The sequence below is a fragment of the Oncorhynchus nerka genome, linkage group LG9a (assembly GCF_034236695.1).
Source record: "Oncorhynchus nerka isolate Pitt River linkage group LG9a, Oner_Uvic_2.0, whole genome shotgun sequence".
NCBI classification, from domain to species: Eukaryota; Metazoa; Chordata; class Actinopteri; order Salmoniformes; family Salmonidae; genus Oncorhynchus; species Oncorhynchus nerka.
In genome coordinates this window covers 55,582,607-55,598,664 of record NC_088404.1, presented here as the reverse complement: position 1 = coordinate 55,598,664, position 16,058 = coordinate 55,582,607, and the positions used below count along the sequence as shown (strand labels likewise).

The following is a 16,058-nucleotide window of genomic DNA, read 5'->3' as shown; positions in this document are numbered from 1 at the left end:
ACTGGGGTGACGATTCACCTTCCAACAGGACAACGACCCTAAGCACACAGACAAGACAACACAGGAGTGGCTTCGGGACAAGTCTCTGAATGTCCTTGAGCGGCCCAGCCAGAGCCCGGACTTGAACCCGATTGAGCATCTCTGGAGAGACCTGCAAATAGCTGTGCAGCAATGCTCCGCATCCAACCTGACAGAGGTTGAGAGGATCTGCAGAGAAGAATAGGAGAAACTCCCCAAATACAGGTGTTCCAAGCTTGTAGCGTCATACACAAGAAGGCGTGAGGCTGTAAACGCTGCCAAAGATCCTTAGTCAACATAGTACTAAGGATCTGAAAACCTGTAAATTTGATTTATTAAATTTAAAAAATATATATTTTTTAAATTAGCAATAATGTCTAAAAAACTGTTTTTGCTTTGTCATTATGGGGTATAGTGTGTATACTGATGAGGAATAAAAGCAATTTAAATCAACTTCAGAATAAGACTATCGTAACAGTGGAAAAAGTCAAGGGGTATGAATACTTTCCAACGGCACTGTACACTGCTGCTACTGTGTTAATTATAAATCCTGATTGCCTAGTAACTTTAAAACCTTACCCACATGTACAGTACCAGTCAAAAGTTTGGACACCTACTCATTCAAGGGTTTTTCCAAATATTTAGTATATTGTTGAATAATAGTGAAGACATCACAACTATGAAATAACACATATGGAATCAGGTAGTATGTTTTAAGTTCCTCGGCGTACACATCACAGACAAACTGAATTGGTCCACCCACACAGACAGCATCGTGAAGAAGGCGCAGCAGCGCCTCTTCAACCTCAGGAGGCTGAAGAAATTTGGCTTGTCACCAAAAGCACTCACAAACTTCTACAGATGCACAATCGAGAGCATCCTGTCGGGCTGTATCACCGCCTGGTACGGCAACTGCTCCGCCCACAACCGTAAGGCTCTCCAGTGGGTAGTGAGGTCTGCACAACGCATCACCGGGGGCAAACTACCTGCCCTCCAGGACACCTACACCACCCGATGTCACAGGAAGGCCATAAAGATCATCAAGGACAACAACCACCCGAGCCACTGCCTGTTCACCCCGCTATCATCCAGAAGGCGAGGTCAGTACAGGTGCATCAAAGCTGGGACCGAGAGACTGAAAAACAGCTTCTATCTCAAGGCCATCAGACTGTTAAACAGCCACCACTAACATTGAGTGGCTGCTGCCAACACACTGACTCAACTCCAGCCACTTTAATAATGGGAATTGATGGGAAATTATGTAAAATATATCACTAGCCACTTTAAACAATGCTACCTAATATAATGTTTACATACCCTACATTATTCATCTCATATGTATACGTATATACTGTACTCTATATCATCTACTGCATCCTTATGTAATACATGTATCACTAGCCACTTTAACTATGCCACTTTGTTTACATACTCATCTCATATGTATATACTGCACTCAATACCATCTACTGTATCTTGCCTATGCCGCTCTGTACCATCACTCATTCATATATCTTATGTACATATTCTTTATCCCCTTACACTTGTGTCTATAAGGTAGTAGTTTTGGAATTGTTAGCTAGATTACTTGTTGGTTATTACTGCATTGTCGGAACTAGAAGCACAAGCATTTCGCTACACTCGCATTAACATCTGCTAACCATGTGTATGTGACAAATAAAATTTGATTTGAGGTAGTAACAAAAAGTGTTCAATCAAAATATGTTATATTTGACATTCTTCAAAGTAGCCACCCATTGCCTTGATGACAGCTTTGCACACTCTTGGCATTCGCTCAACCAGCTTCACCTCAAATGCTTTTCCAACAGTCTTGGAGTTCCCACATATGCTGAGCACTTGTTGGCTGCTAAGCCCTTCTCTCTGCGGTCCAACTCATCCAAAAACCATCTCAATTGGTTTAAGGTCGGGGGATTATGAAGGCCAGGTCATCTGATGCAGTACTCCATCACTCTCCTTCGTGGTCAAATAGCCCTTACACAGCCTGAAGGGTGGGATGGGTCATTGTCCTGTTGAAAAACAAATGATCGGTGGGGCTAAGCGCAAATCAGATGGGATGGCATATCGCTGTAGAATGCTGTGGTAGCCATGCTGGTTAAGTGTGCTTTGAATTAAAAAAGAAATCAATAAAATCACGGACCGTGTCACCAGCAAAGCACCCCCACACCACACCTCCATTTTTCACGGTGGGAACCACACATGCGGAGATCATCCATTCACCTACTCTGCGTCTCACAAAGACCTGCGGTTGGAACCAAAAATCTCCAATTTGGACTCCAATCAGACCAAAAAGGACAGATTTCCACCGGTCTAATGTCAATTGCTCGTGTTTCTTGGTGTCCTTTAGTAGTGGTTTCTTTGCAGCAATTTGACCATGAAGGCCTGATTCAGGCAGTCTCCTCTGAACAGTTGATGTTGAGATGGGTCTGTTACATGAACTCTTTGGAGCTTTTATTTGGGCTGCAATTTCTGAGGGTAGTAACTCTAATGAACTTTCCTTTGCAGCAGAGGTAACTCTGGGTTTTCCTTTCCTGTGGCGGTCCTCATGAGAGCCAGGTTCATCAGAGCGCTTGATGGTTTTTGCGACTGCACTTGAAGATGCTTTCAAAGTTCTTGAAATGTTCCGGATTGACTGACCTTCAAGTCTTAAAAGTATTTGAGCCGTTCTTGCCATAATATGGACTTAGTATTTTATCAAATAGGGCTATCTTCTGTATACCACCCCTACCTTGTCATAACACAACTGACTGGCTCAAACGCATTAAGAAGGAAATACATTCTACAAATTTGCTTTTAAACAAAGCACACCTGTTAATTGAAATCAATTCCTGGTAACTACCTCATGAAGCTGGTTGAGAGAATGCTAAGAGTGTGCAAAGCTCTCAAGGCAAAGGGTGGCTACTTTGAAGCATCTGAAATATAACATTTATTTTAATTTGTTTAACACGTTTTGGTTACTAATAAAGAAAACCCCTGGAATGAGTAGGTGTCCAAACTTTTGAGTGGTAGTGTACATACAGTATAATCTTGTACCCCTACACATTGACTCAATACTGGAACTCCTTGTGTATAGCCTCGTTTTACTGTTTCCCGGTTTTTAAACAAATATTTTTCTTACTTTTTAACTCTGCACTGTTGGGAATGGGCTCTTAAGTAAGCATTTCACTGTAAAGTCTACACCTGTTGTATTCGACGCATGTGACCAATAACATTTGATTTTGATCTCCACTGAGGGATTCCTTCATGTAATCACAGACAATGACCTCATTACAGACCAATAATTGACCCGCTCCAATCCAGAGACTTCCTGTTTACACTGGCTATTAGAATAATCTAATCAAGAGACCAATCAAATCCAATTTGCCGCCAGTGTTGGAGGTGGTGGTATGGAATACACTGAACTCATGATACCAGGAACACACCTTTGAACACAAAGTGTATATTGAGGACTACAAAAACAAACAAGTCACCAATGCACCACCCCGATATCAGATTTACAAAATGGTCAGATAGAGGAGCACTACTCACACGGGCCTGCAGATGACCAGGTCTCCTTTGTTGGTCCCGTAGGCCAGGCCCATCCCCGGGTCTGGAAGCCATCTGGCTGAATTGATGCTGACGTGCCGCCGCTGGTCCGGAGCCATGGGGTAGACCACGTTGAACACCATCTAGGGAACAATTGGAGAACCCAGACAAACAATCACAAACGTCCAACATCACTCTCCCTGGAACGGACCCTGTATATAGTATCCTTACTTATTGTGTTCATACTTCGTATGTTTTTTTTTTTTTTTAAATACCAGAATTACATTGTTATTGCATTGTTGGGTATTGAGTTGGCAAGAAAGACATTTCACTGTACTTGTGACATTAAAACTTGAAACTAAACAAATGCACAATAAAGTGAACCCTTTGGGTATGGGTAAAAGCCATGTCAGCTAGTCGTGCTCCAAGTCCCTCTACAAACCTGGGTTGTGTTCATTAGACACCAAATAGACAAACTGGGAGGGATTACCTAGACTCATTTAATAATTTTCCAAAGGTTGCCATAATGACCACCACCCCGGTAGTATCAATCTGTGGTACTACCCTTCTCCCTCACTGTTGACCTTCACGAACATACGTTCACATGTAACCAGCGAGCTGGTCTTTTCCCTGCATTAGGGGGGGGTCTTTCTGTCTGTCTCACCCTGATGGAGGTCTCTCCACCGTGGGGCTGTTGCAGCCGGAACACTTGCGCCACCATGTGGTCGGTGGAGGGATGCAGCAGGATCCTGCGGGAGGCCAAGCCCACCATCACGTAACAGCCCATGGGAGACAGGCTCACCGAGATGGCATTGGGACCTGTGGGAGGATGGAAGACAAACGTTAAGACTGACAAGGTTTGGCAAGACTCTCCTAGGATATTATTGTACTGTAGTTAAGGTTCACTATCTATAATATTCTGTTTAGTGCACCAATTTTACTAGATTCAATGTTTTAGATTCTCTAGTTCAGTTGTTTCCCAAACCTCTCCTCGACTACCTCCTACAGTTCGACTCATTTGATGTAGTCCACAACTAGCACACCTTATTCAACGAATGAGATGATTAGGTTGACCAATTGAATCAAGTCTGCCATCACTGGATTACCTCAAATAAGTGGATTGGCCGGGGGCACTAAGAGGAGAGGTTTGGGAAACACTGCTATAGCTGTATCCTGGAGGTCAAGTCCCTGGCGGCAAGACGTCCTCTACTACGTGACAAGACTTACCAAATCTTTTGGTGTAGAGCACCTCCCCCAGGTTGTGAGGTGCCAAGGAGTACACAGCCAGGATGCCCTCATCAGGGAAGCCCCGCTGGCTGCTGGGTATGAACACGGCCAGGAGCTGCCCGTCCGCCGAGATGTCACAACTGGCATCGTTGTAGATCTTACAATTTGGCACCAGCACATTCACAGAGGCTGGAGGGGTGGCAACAGACATACACAAACAGGCAAACGCGCACAATGTCAATAATACAGTAAACCTCTAAAGTAAACGCAATCAGAGTGGCAAACATAGCTGTTCAAACAATAGGAGAGCAGGGACCGGTTTAGGAGGATCTAAGGTTACAGAACTTTCAGACAGAAATGTATTGTGTAGAAATGATAAGATCGTCTGTCAGATAGAATAGGGAATTGTGTCGGCGTTGCAATGTTCTGAATGTTTTACATACCGTTGCTGATCTCAGGTAGATCGAACTTGGTGAAGTCCCACCACTGCAGCCGGTAGGTGGTGTTGGCTATGTTGCTGGCCACCGCCGACTGGCCGTCCCCGATTGAGGCACCTGAGAGAAATTTGGTCAGTGGATAGGCTATTGGATGTGAAAGAGGAGTACCACTATTGCAGATAACACAATAAAATGGATAACATTGAGATGTAGGAGAGCAATCAAGTAGTTAGATGTTGCCCACTTGAACTGTACTGGCTTGGATATTCTATTTTATACCTTGGTTCCACCAACAAAAATGGATGGGTAAATCAGGCCGGCGAAATACAGCAGTAGCGTGAAAAGTAGCGTTGCAGCGCACTCCTTTTACAGTGATCACATCCATACAGGACAATTTAACCACACTAAGCAGAGTGTACTCTAGTGAGACAATCTTGGTTAGTACCTGCTAGGACCCTGTTGACAGAGGAGTGGGTGGCCAGGCCAGGCTGTCCCCTCTCGTGGAAGATTCCAGCGTAGGGCAGGTACTCAGGCAAAAGAAACCGCCGAGGAACGAATCGCCCCAGTGAAGGCGCAGACATCCTGGCGTTGCGTGGTGTTCGGTGCCTCGTCCGGTCTCCGTTGTCACTGTTAAAACACACACAAACACACACACACAGCAGTTATTGGGAGAAAAGGAGTCTGTTGGGTGAAATGTGTGGTGAAGCTGAATGTTCAAAGTAGGATGACTGTACTCCAGGCCTGGGCAATTATTTTCCATGGAGGGCCATAGAATATATTTTTGCCATCACGGGCCAGAATCACATTACAGGATTATACATAATGTATATGACTGACAGATACTATCTGTGAATCATTATTAAACAATCAGCACCACAGAAAGAACTCTCGTTAACGGGTATGCACAAAAACACAAGAGAGAGAGAGCTCAACATTAAATTGAAACTTCTCAATCGGTGTGAGGAGCGAAGTCTCTGATGGGCATTGACTAGAGCAGTGAAGTCAGGTATAGTTTCTGACGTTGCTATGCGCAGAATTGCTGAGAGGTGAGAGTCAGTAAAAGATGATCTGTGCCTTGACTTGTTATATTTCATCACAGAAAATGCCTGGGTTGACCCAAACAGTACAAACATCTGAGCATGACTCCTAATCTTTGGAGAGTTTTGTTCAGAGAGATGCATAGAACCTTGTCAGTGACATTGGAGAACTATTCAAAACAGTTCCCCAATCACTGCATCAGACTGAAGATTGATAAGCTCAAGTTGCATGTCAGTGGGAGCGTTATCCACGTTGAAGGTGAAAGGAGAGGAAACCAACAGCATGTCATTTTCCAACACTTTGAAATCCTCAAAAAGACGAGAAAATTCACAGTTCAAAGCACGCAGCAACGATGTATACTTCTCCCGCTGGTCATCTGATAGGGAACAGACTAGTAGTGTCGGAAGGCGGGTGAGGTTGTTGACTTCTACTTGGCGGGTCAGGAGGGGTAATTTTCCCTTGAAGGCTTTGACAAGGCTGTACATCTGATGCAGAAAGGCCCTTCCCTTCTAGTTTGGAATTCAGTTCATTCATGGGGGTCAATGATGTCCACGGTGAAGGCAAAAATCAGCCAACCATTCTTTATCTTGCAGTTGAGGGAAATCCACATATTTTCATTTCATTTACAAAAACTCTGATTCAGGTTCCACACCCTTTTAAGCACCTTCCCCAACCTCAGCCATCTCACGTTTGTGTGGAAGGGGAAACCTGCTTGACAGACTCTCTTCAGACAGTGAGACAAACTGCCTGTGGTTTAAGGATTTTGCTCTTATGAAGTTTACCACTTTAGTGACTGTATCCACAAGGCTCATTTTCAGAACACATTTAGAGTACCTCCTGGTGAATAATCCAATGCAGGAAAATCATTTTCTGATCTGGTTTCAGCTCAGCTACTTGACTGCACTGAAGCAAGCTCCTCTGTAATTTCAAAGTTCTGGGATTATGTCTTGTAAAAATATCAACTGTGCCATGTCACGCGCATCACTGCTCTCATCCAGGGCCAAGGAGAAATAGGTGAAATCCTTTACCTTGTCTTTCAACTGTTGTTCCACATTCTCTGTGATGTTCTCAACGCCGCACCACTGTTCGTCTTGACAGGGAAACATTTTCAAAGAGCTCTTTCTTGTCGAGGCAAAGTATTGCTGCAAAGTCAATGAAACATTCTTTAATGAAGCGGTGGGAGTTAAATCGCTACACAAAGGCGAGTATTCATTGGGCTTTTCATTTGAATAACAAATACAGAGTTCCTCTGTCCAGTGTCTGTGTTCTTTTGCCCATCTTAATCTTTTCTTTCTATTGGCCAGTCTGAGACATGGCTTTTGCTTTGCAACTCTGCCTAGAAGGCCATTCACTGTTGACGTTGAGACAGGTGTTTTGCGGATACTACTTAATGAAGCTGCCAGTTGAGGACTTGTGAGGCGTCTGCTTCTCAAACTAGACACTAATGTACTTGTCCTCTTGCTCAGTTATGCACCAGGGCATCCCACTCTTTCTATTCTGGTTAGAGCCAGTATGCACTGTTCTGTGAAGGGAGTAGCACACAGCGCTGTACGAGATCTTCAGTTTTTTGGCAATTTCTCACATGGAATAAGCCTTCATTTCTCAGAACAAGAATAGACTGATGAGTTTCAGAAGAAAGCTCTTTGTTTCTGGCCATTTTGAGCCTGTAATCGAACCCACAAATGCTGATGATCCAGATACTCAACTAGTCAAAAAAAAGGCCAGTTCTTTTGCTTCTTTAAGCAGGGACAACAGTTTTCAGCTGTGCTAACATAATTGCAAAAGTGTTTTCTAATGATCAATTAGCCTTTTAAAATGATAAACTTGGATTAGCTAACACAACGTGCCATTGGAACACAGGAGCGATGATTGTTGATAATGGGCCTCTGAAAGCCTATGTAGATATTCCATTAAAAAAATATGAATATTATTATATATTTTTTTTAAATCAGCCTCTTCCAGCTACAATAGTCATTTACAACATTATCAATGTCTACACTGTATTTCTGATCAATTTTAAAATCAACAAAAATGTTTTGCTTTTCTTTCAAAAACAAGGACATTTCTAAGTGACCCCAAACTTTTGAACGGTAGTGTATATATAGTGTAAGTGTCATCTACAAGTCCATGCTAGGTAAAGCTCCGCCTTATCTCAGTTCACTGGTCACGATGGCAACACCCATCCGTAGCACACGCTCCAGCAGGTGTATCTCACTGATCATCCCTAAAGCCAACACCTCATTTGGCCGCCTTTCGTTCCAGTACTCTGCTGCCTGTGACTGGAACGAACTGCAAAAATCGCTGAAGTTGGAGACTTTTATCTCCCTCACCAACTTCAAACATCAGCTATCCGAGCAGCTAACCGATCGCTGCAGCTGTACATAGTCTATTGGTAAATAGCCCACCCATTTTCACCTACCTCATCCCCATACTGTTTTTATACTGTTTTTTTTATTTATTTATTTACTTTTCTGCTCTTTTGCACACCAATATCTCTACCTGTACATGACCATCTGATCATTTATCACCCCAGTGTTAATCTGCAAAATTGTATTATTCGCCTACCTCCTCATGCCTTTTGCACACATTGTATATAGACTGCCCATTTTTTTTCTACTGTGTTATTGACTTGTTAATTGCTTACTCCATGTGTAACTCTGTGTTGTCTGTTCACACTGCTATGCTTTATCTTGGCCAGGTCGCAGTTGCAAATGAGAACTTGTTCTCAACTAGCCTACCTGGTTAAATAAAGGTGAAATAAAAAATAAAAATAAAAAGTAAGTCCACATCACACACTATTGGTTGTGTAGATCCACAAAAAATGTTTTCTAAAGGGATAGCTTGGGACATCTCCTTATCCAATCCTCCACTTATCTCAACAGAAAACCTTGAGTTCTAAAAACAAAAATTGGACAACCTCTACGGGATGGGTGTCCCTTTTTTGTCCCAAAAAGCTTAAATTCTTGTTAATTTAACTGCAGTGTCCAATTAACAGTAGCTATTACAGTGATAAAATACCATGCAATTGTTTGAGGAGTGCACAAAACATTATTTTTTTAATACATTCACCTCTGAAGGTAAATAATGTACTTTGTGTAATCTTGCTCTGATTTGTCATCCTGAGGGTCCCAGAGATAAAATCTAGCATAGTTTTGTTTGATAAAATAAATTTTTATGTTCCAATGTAGGAACTTGTGTCTACAGTTTGACAGCACTGCTGTTTCTGGCTCCATACCCACCCCGCCCGGCCATCTAGATGACATCTAGTATGACATTCCCTGGGAGCGTGTAAACTTTCATTTTTTTTTATAACCATAGTATTTTTGTATGTCCTCTATAGTTATGTACTTGAAAATGTATCAATTGACCAATTCGGCACATTTCGGCAAACTCCTGGCAGACTTGATACAAAATAATGTAACAGTAATGTAATTCTTCACTGGATCAGTCTGAAACTTTGCACACACTGCTGCCATCTGGTGGTCAAGATCTAAATTACACCTAGACTCCTATCCCAAAGTATGGCCTGTCCCTTGCATTTTTTTTGTATTATCTTTTACCAGATCTAACGTGTTATATTCTCCTACATTCATTTCACATTTCCACAAACTTGAAAGTGTTTCCTTTCAAAATGGTATCAAGAACATGCATATCCTTGTTTCAGGTCCTGAGCTACAGGCAGTTAGATTTGGGTTTGTCATTTTAGGTGAAAATTGAAAAAAAGGGTAAGATCCTTAAGAGTAACTAATATCCCATTAAGGGGCCAGGATGGTTTGCACCAACTCACTCTAGCTCTTCAAAGTCCACATCGCTGTTCTCCATTGCGGCCGAGGGGTTGCCGGCCGGGCTGTCCGAAGAGGAGGAGAGGGTCCTCAGGCGGTTCTGCTGGTAGCGCAGCGAACGCTGGCGGATACTGTCCCGCCTCGACAGGTACTGGATCATTCTCTGCGCGTAGTACGCAGCCGGGGACAACCTGCAGGAGAAACAACGGCAGAGAGAAGAGTTCAATGGGGGGGGGGTTACAGCTCTAGGGTTCATACTATACTGAACAAAACGCAACATGAAACAATTTCAAAGATTTTACTGACTTAAAATTCATATATGGAAATCAGTCAATTGAAATAAAATAACTAGGTCCTAATCTATGGATTTCACATGACTGGGAATACAGATATGCATCTGTTGGACAGATACCTTAAAAAAAAAAAAGTAGGGACATGGATATGCAAACCAGTCAGTATCTGGTGTGACCACCATTTGCCTCATGCACCTCGACATCTTCGCATAGACTTGATCAGGCTGTTGATTGTGGCCTGTGAAATGTTGTCCTGGGTGAAGTTGCTGGATATTGGTGGGAACTGGAACACGCTGGTGTACACGTCGATCCAGAGCATCCCAAATATGCTCAAAGAGTGACATGTCTGAGTATGCAGGCCATAGAAGAACGGACATTTTCAGCTTCCAGGAATTGTGGTGATAGCGGCGAATGAATGGCACGGCAAAGGGCCTCAGGAGCTTGTCAAGGTATCTCTGTGCATTAAAATTGCCAGCGATAAAAAGTATTTGTGTTAGTTGTCCATAGCTTATTTTTTTATTTTACCTTTATTTAACCAGGTAAGCAAGTTGAGAACAAGTTCTCATTTACAATTGCGACCTGGCCAAGATAAAGCAAAGCAGTTCGACACATACAACGACACAGAGTTACACATGGAGTAAAACAAACATACAGTCAATAATACAGTAAAAAAAACAAGTCTATATACAATGTGAGCAAATTAGGTGAGAAGGGAGGTAAAGGAAAAAAAGGCCATGGTGGCAAAGTAAATACAATATAGCAAGTAAAACACTGGAATGGTAGTTTTGCAATGGAAGAATGTGCAAAGTAGAAATAAAAATAATGGGGTGCAAAGGAGCAAAATAGTTGTTGTTTGGGCTAAATTATAGGTGGGCTATGTACAGGTGCAGTAATCTGTAAGATGCTCTGACAGTTGGTGCTTAAAGCTAGTGAGGGAGATAAGTGTTTCCAATTTAAGAGATTTTTGTAGTTCGTTCCAGTCATTGGCAGCAGAGAACTGGAAGGAGAGGCGGCCAAAGAAAGAATTGGTTTTGGGGGTGACTAGAGAGATATACCTGCTGGAGCGTGTGCTACAGGTGGGAGATGCTATGGTGACCAGCGAGCTGAGATAAGGGGGGACTTTACCTAGCAGGGTCTTGTAGATGACATGGAGCCAGTGGGTTTGGCGACGAGTATGAAGCGAGGGCCAGCCAACGAGAGCGTACAGGTCGCAATGGTGGGTAGTATATGGGGCTTTGGTGACAAAACGGATTGCACTGTGATAGACTGCATCCAATTTGTTGAGTAGGGTATTGGAGGCTATTTTGTAAATGACATCGCCAAAGTCGAGGATTGGTAGGATGGTCAATTTTACAAGGGTATGTTTGGCAGCATGAGTGAAGGATGCTTTGTTGTGAAATAGGAAGCCAATTCTAGATTTAACTTTGGATTGGAGATGTTTGATATGGGTCTGGAAGGAGAGTTTACAGTCTAACCAGACACCTAAGTATTTGTAGTTGTCCACGTATTCTAAGTCAGAGCCGTCCAGAGTAGTGATGTTGGACAGGCGGGTAGGTGCAGGTAGCGATCGGTTGAAGAGCATGCATTTAGTTTTACTTGTATTTAAGAGCAATTGGAGGCCACGGAAGAAGAGTTGTATGGCATTGAAGCTTGCCTGGAGGGTTGTTAACACAGTGTCCAAAGAAGGGCCGGAAGTATACAGAATGGTGTCGTCTGCGTAGAGGTGGATCAGAGACTCACCAGCAGCAAGAGCGACCTCATTGATGTATACAGAGAAGAGAGTCGGTCCAAGAATTGAACCCTGTGGCACCCCCATAGAGACTGCCAGAGGTCCGGACAGCAGACCCTCCGATTTGACACACTGAACTCTATCAGAGAAGTAGTTGGTGAACCAGGCGAGGCAATCATTTGAGAAACCAAGGCTGTCGAGTCTGCCGATGAGGATGTGGTGGTTGACAGAGTCGAAAGCCTTGGCCAGATCAATGAATACGGCTGCACAGTAATGTTTCTTATCGATGGCGGTTAAGATATCGTTTAGGACCTTGAGCGTGGCTGAGGTGCACCCATGACCAGCTCTGAAACCAGATTGCATAGCAGAGAAGGTATGGTGAGATTCAAAATGGTCGGTAATCTGTTTGTTGACTTGGCTTTCAAGACCTTAGAAAAGCATGGTAGGATAGATATAGGTCTGTAGCAGTTTGGGTCAAGAGTGTCCCCCCATTTGAAGAGGGGGATGACCGCAGCTGCTTTCCAATCTTTGGGAATCTCAGATGACACGAAAGAGAGGTTGAACAGGCTAGTAATAGGGGTGGCAACAATTTCGGCAGATAATTTTAGAAAGAAAGGGTCCAGATTGTCTAGCCCGGCTGATTTGTAGGGGTCCAGATTTTTCAGCTCTTTCAGAACTTCAGCTGAATGGATTTGGGAGAAGGAGAAATGGGGAAGGCTTGGGCGAGTTGCTGTTGGGGGTGCAGTGCTGTTGACCGGGTAGGAGTTGCCAGGTGGAAAGCATGGCCAGCCGTAGAAAAATGCTTATTGAAATTCTCAATTATGGTGGATTTATCAGTGGTGACAGTGTTTCCTATCTTCAGTGCAGTGGGCAGCTGGGAGGAGGTGTTCTTATTCTCCATGGACTTTACAGTGTCCCAGAACTTTTTAGAGTTAGTGTTGCAGGAAGCAAATTTCTGCTTGAAAAGCTAGCCTTGGCTTTTCTAACTGCCTGTGTATAACGGTTTCTAGCTTCCCTGAACAGCTGCATATCACGGGGCTGTTCGATGCTAATGCAGAACACCATAGGATGTTTTTGTGTTGGTTAAGGGCAGTCAGGTCTGGGGAGAACCAAGGGCTATATCTGTTCCTGGTTCTAATTTTCTTGAATGGGGCATGTTTATTTAAGATTGTTAGGAAGGCATTTTTTTTAAATATCCAGGCATCCTCTACTGACGGGATGAGATCAATATCCTTCCAGGACACCCCGGCCAGGTCGATTAGAAAGGCCTGCTCGCTGAAGTGTTTCAGGGAGCGTTTTACAGTGATGAGTGGAGGTCGTTTGACCGCTGACCCATTACGGATGCAGGCAATGAGGCAGTGATCGCTGAGATCTTGGTTGAAGACAGCAGAGGTGTATTTAGAGGGGAAGTTGGTTAGGATGATATCTATGAGGGTGCCCGTGTTTAAGGCTTTGGGGGGGTACCTGGTAGGTTCATTGATAATTTTTGAGAGATTGAGGGCATCAAGTTTAGATTGTAGGATGGCTGGGGTGTTAAGCATGTTCCAGTTTAGGTCGCCTAGCAGCACGAGCTCTGAAGATAGATGGGGGGCAATCAGTTCACATATGTTGTCCAGAGCACAGCTGGGGGCAGAGGGTGGTCTATAGCAGGCGGCAACGGTGAGAGACTTGTTTTTAGAGAGGTGGATTTTTAAAAGTAAAAGTTATGCCTGCCCATACCATATAACACTACCACGGAGCACACTGTTTACAACGTTGACATCAGCAAACCGCTCACCCATACGACGCCATACACGTGGGTTGTGAGGCCGGTTGGACATCCTGCTTATTCTCTAAAACAACGTTGGGAGGCGGCTTATGGTAGAGAAATTAACATTAAATTCTCTGGCAACAGCTCTGGTAGACATTCCTGCAGTCAGCATGCCAATTACACGCTCCCTCAACTTGCGACATTGTGGCATTGTGTGACAAAACTGCACATTTCCGAGTGGCCTTTTATTGTCCCTAGCACAAGGTGCACCTGTGTAATGATCATGCAGTTTAAATCAGATTCTTGATATGCCACACCTGTCAAGTGGATGTATTATCTTAGCAAAGGAGAAATGCTCACTAACAGGGATGTAAACAAGATTTAAGAGAAATAAGGTTTGTGTGTACGGAAGATTTCTGGGATCTTTTATTTCAGCTCATGAAACCAACACTACTTGTTCCGTTTATATATTTTTCAGTGTAGGTTGGCAAAGTTACTGAGTTTAGGAAATCCTCTAACTTGTATGTTTTGTTAAACCAGTGAACTTTTGGGAAAATATCTGGGATTTTCTCAACCTTACTTTAAACTGTCAACTTTGTTTCGACAGAACCTCGAAGAAAACGGTGCACCTGGAGGGGTTTTATCCTGTCAAACACAGTACATTAGAGGTGAGATTGGTTTGGGGGCTGGTACCTGGCAGGGTCTGGGTAGATGGGGTGGTCTCTGGATCCTCCCATGTCGTAGCGGGAGAGAGAGAGGAGGGAGGACTCCAACAGTCTCCTGTGAACAAACACACCAAACAATGGATCAGCGTTTAATCTCCTCTACAAAAGGGAGTCCATTTGTTTTATACAACTATTTGGACAATATACAGTACCAGTCAAAAGTTAGGACATTCAAGGGTTTCTTTATTTTTTACTATTTTCTACATTGTAGAATAGTGAAGATATCCAAATAATAAAATAACACATATGGAATAATGAAGTAACCAAAAAAAAGTGTTCAAAATATATTTTATGAGATTCTTCAAAGCAGCCACCCTTAGCCTTGACAGATTTGCACACTCTTGGCATTCTCTCAACCAGCTTCATGAGGAATGCTTTCCAACAGTCTTGAAGGAGTTGCCACATATGCTGATCACTTGTTGGCTGCTTTTCCTTCACTTTGCGGTCCAACTCATCCCAAACCACCTCAATTGGGTTGAGGTCGGGTGATTGTGTAGGCCAGATCATCTGATACAGCACTACATCACTATCCTTCTTGGTCAAATAGCTCTTACACAGCCTGGAGGTGTGTTGGGTCATTTTCCTGTTGAAATACAAATGATAGTCCCACTAAACGCAAACCAGATGGGATGGCGTATCGCTACAGAATGCTGTGGTAGCTTTGCAGGTTAAGTGTGCTTTGAACTCTAAATAAATCAAAGAGTGTCGCCAGCAAAGCACCCCCACACCATCACACCTCCTCCCCCATGCTTCACAGTGGGAACTACACATGTAGAGATCATGCGTTTACCTACTCTGCGTCTCACAAAGACACGGCGGTTGGAACCCAAAATCTCAAATGTGGACTCGACAGACCAAAGGACAGATTTCCACCTGTCTAATGTCCATTGCTCGTATTTCTTGGCTCAAGCAAGTCTCTTCTTATTGGTGTCCTTTAGTAGTGGTTTCTTAGAAGCAATTTGACCATGAAGGCCTGATTCACGCAGTCTCCTCAACAGTTGATGTTGAGATGGGTCTGTTTCTTGAACTCTGTTAAGCATTTATTTGGGCTGCAATGAACTCTAATGAACTTATCCTTTGCAGCAGAGGTAACTCTGGGTTTTCCTTTCCTGTCGCGGTCCTCATGAGGGCCAGTTTCATCATAGCGTCACAAAGTTCTTGAAATGTTCCGGATTGACTGACCTTCAAGTCTTAAAAGTATTTGAGCCGATCTTGCCATAATATGGACTTAGTATTTTATCAAATAGGGCCATCTTCTGTATACCACCCCTACCATGTCACAACACAACTAATTGGCTCAAATGCATTAATGAAAGAATTAACAAGGCACACCTGTTAATTTAAATGCATTCCAGGTGACTACCTCATGAAGCTGGCTGAGAGAATACCAAGAGTGTTCAAAGCTGTCAAGGCAAAGGGTGGCTACTTTGAAGAATCTCAAATATAAACACTTTTTTGGTTACTACAGTGCCTTGCGAAAGTATTCGGCCCCCTTGAACTTTGCGACCTTTTGCCA

The 16,058-nt window shown here is 43.4% G+C and overlaps 1 protein-coding gene across 1 annotated transcript in view; it reads right to left on the bottom strand.

Moving 5' to 3' along the window:
* ambra1b (autophagy/beclin-1 regulator 1b) overlaps window positions 1–16,058 on the bottom strand; it is a 56,762-nt gene that overhangs the window by 26,537 nt on the left and 14,167 nt on the right. The window contains 7 exon segments of the mRNA XM_029668655.2: window positions 3,565–3,704; window positions 4,226–4,380; window positions 4,789–4,977; window positions 5,232–5,342; window positions 5,671–5,852; window positions 10,051–10,236; window positions 14,511–14,597. Of these exon segments, the coding sequence (XP_029524515.2) occupies window positions 3,565–3,704; window positions 4,226–4,380; window positions 4,789–4,977; window positions 5,232–5,342; window positions 5,671–5,852; window positions 10,051–10,236; window positions 14,511–14,597 (1,050 nt within the window).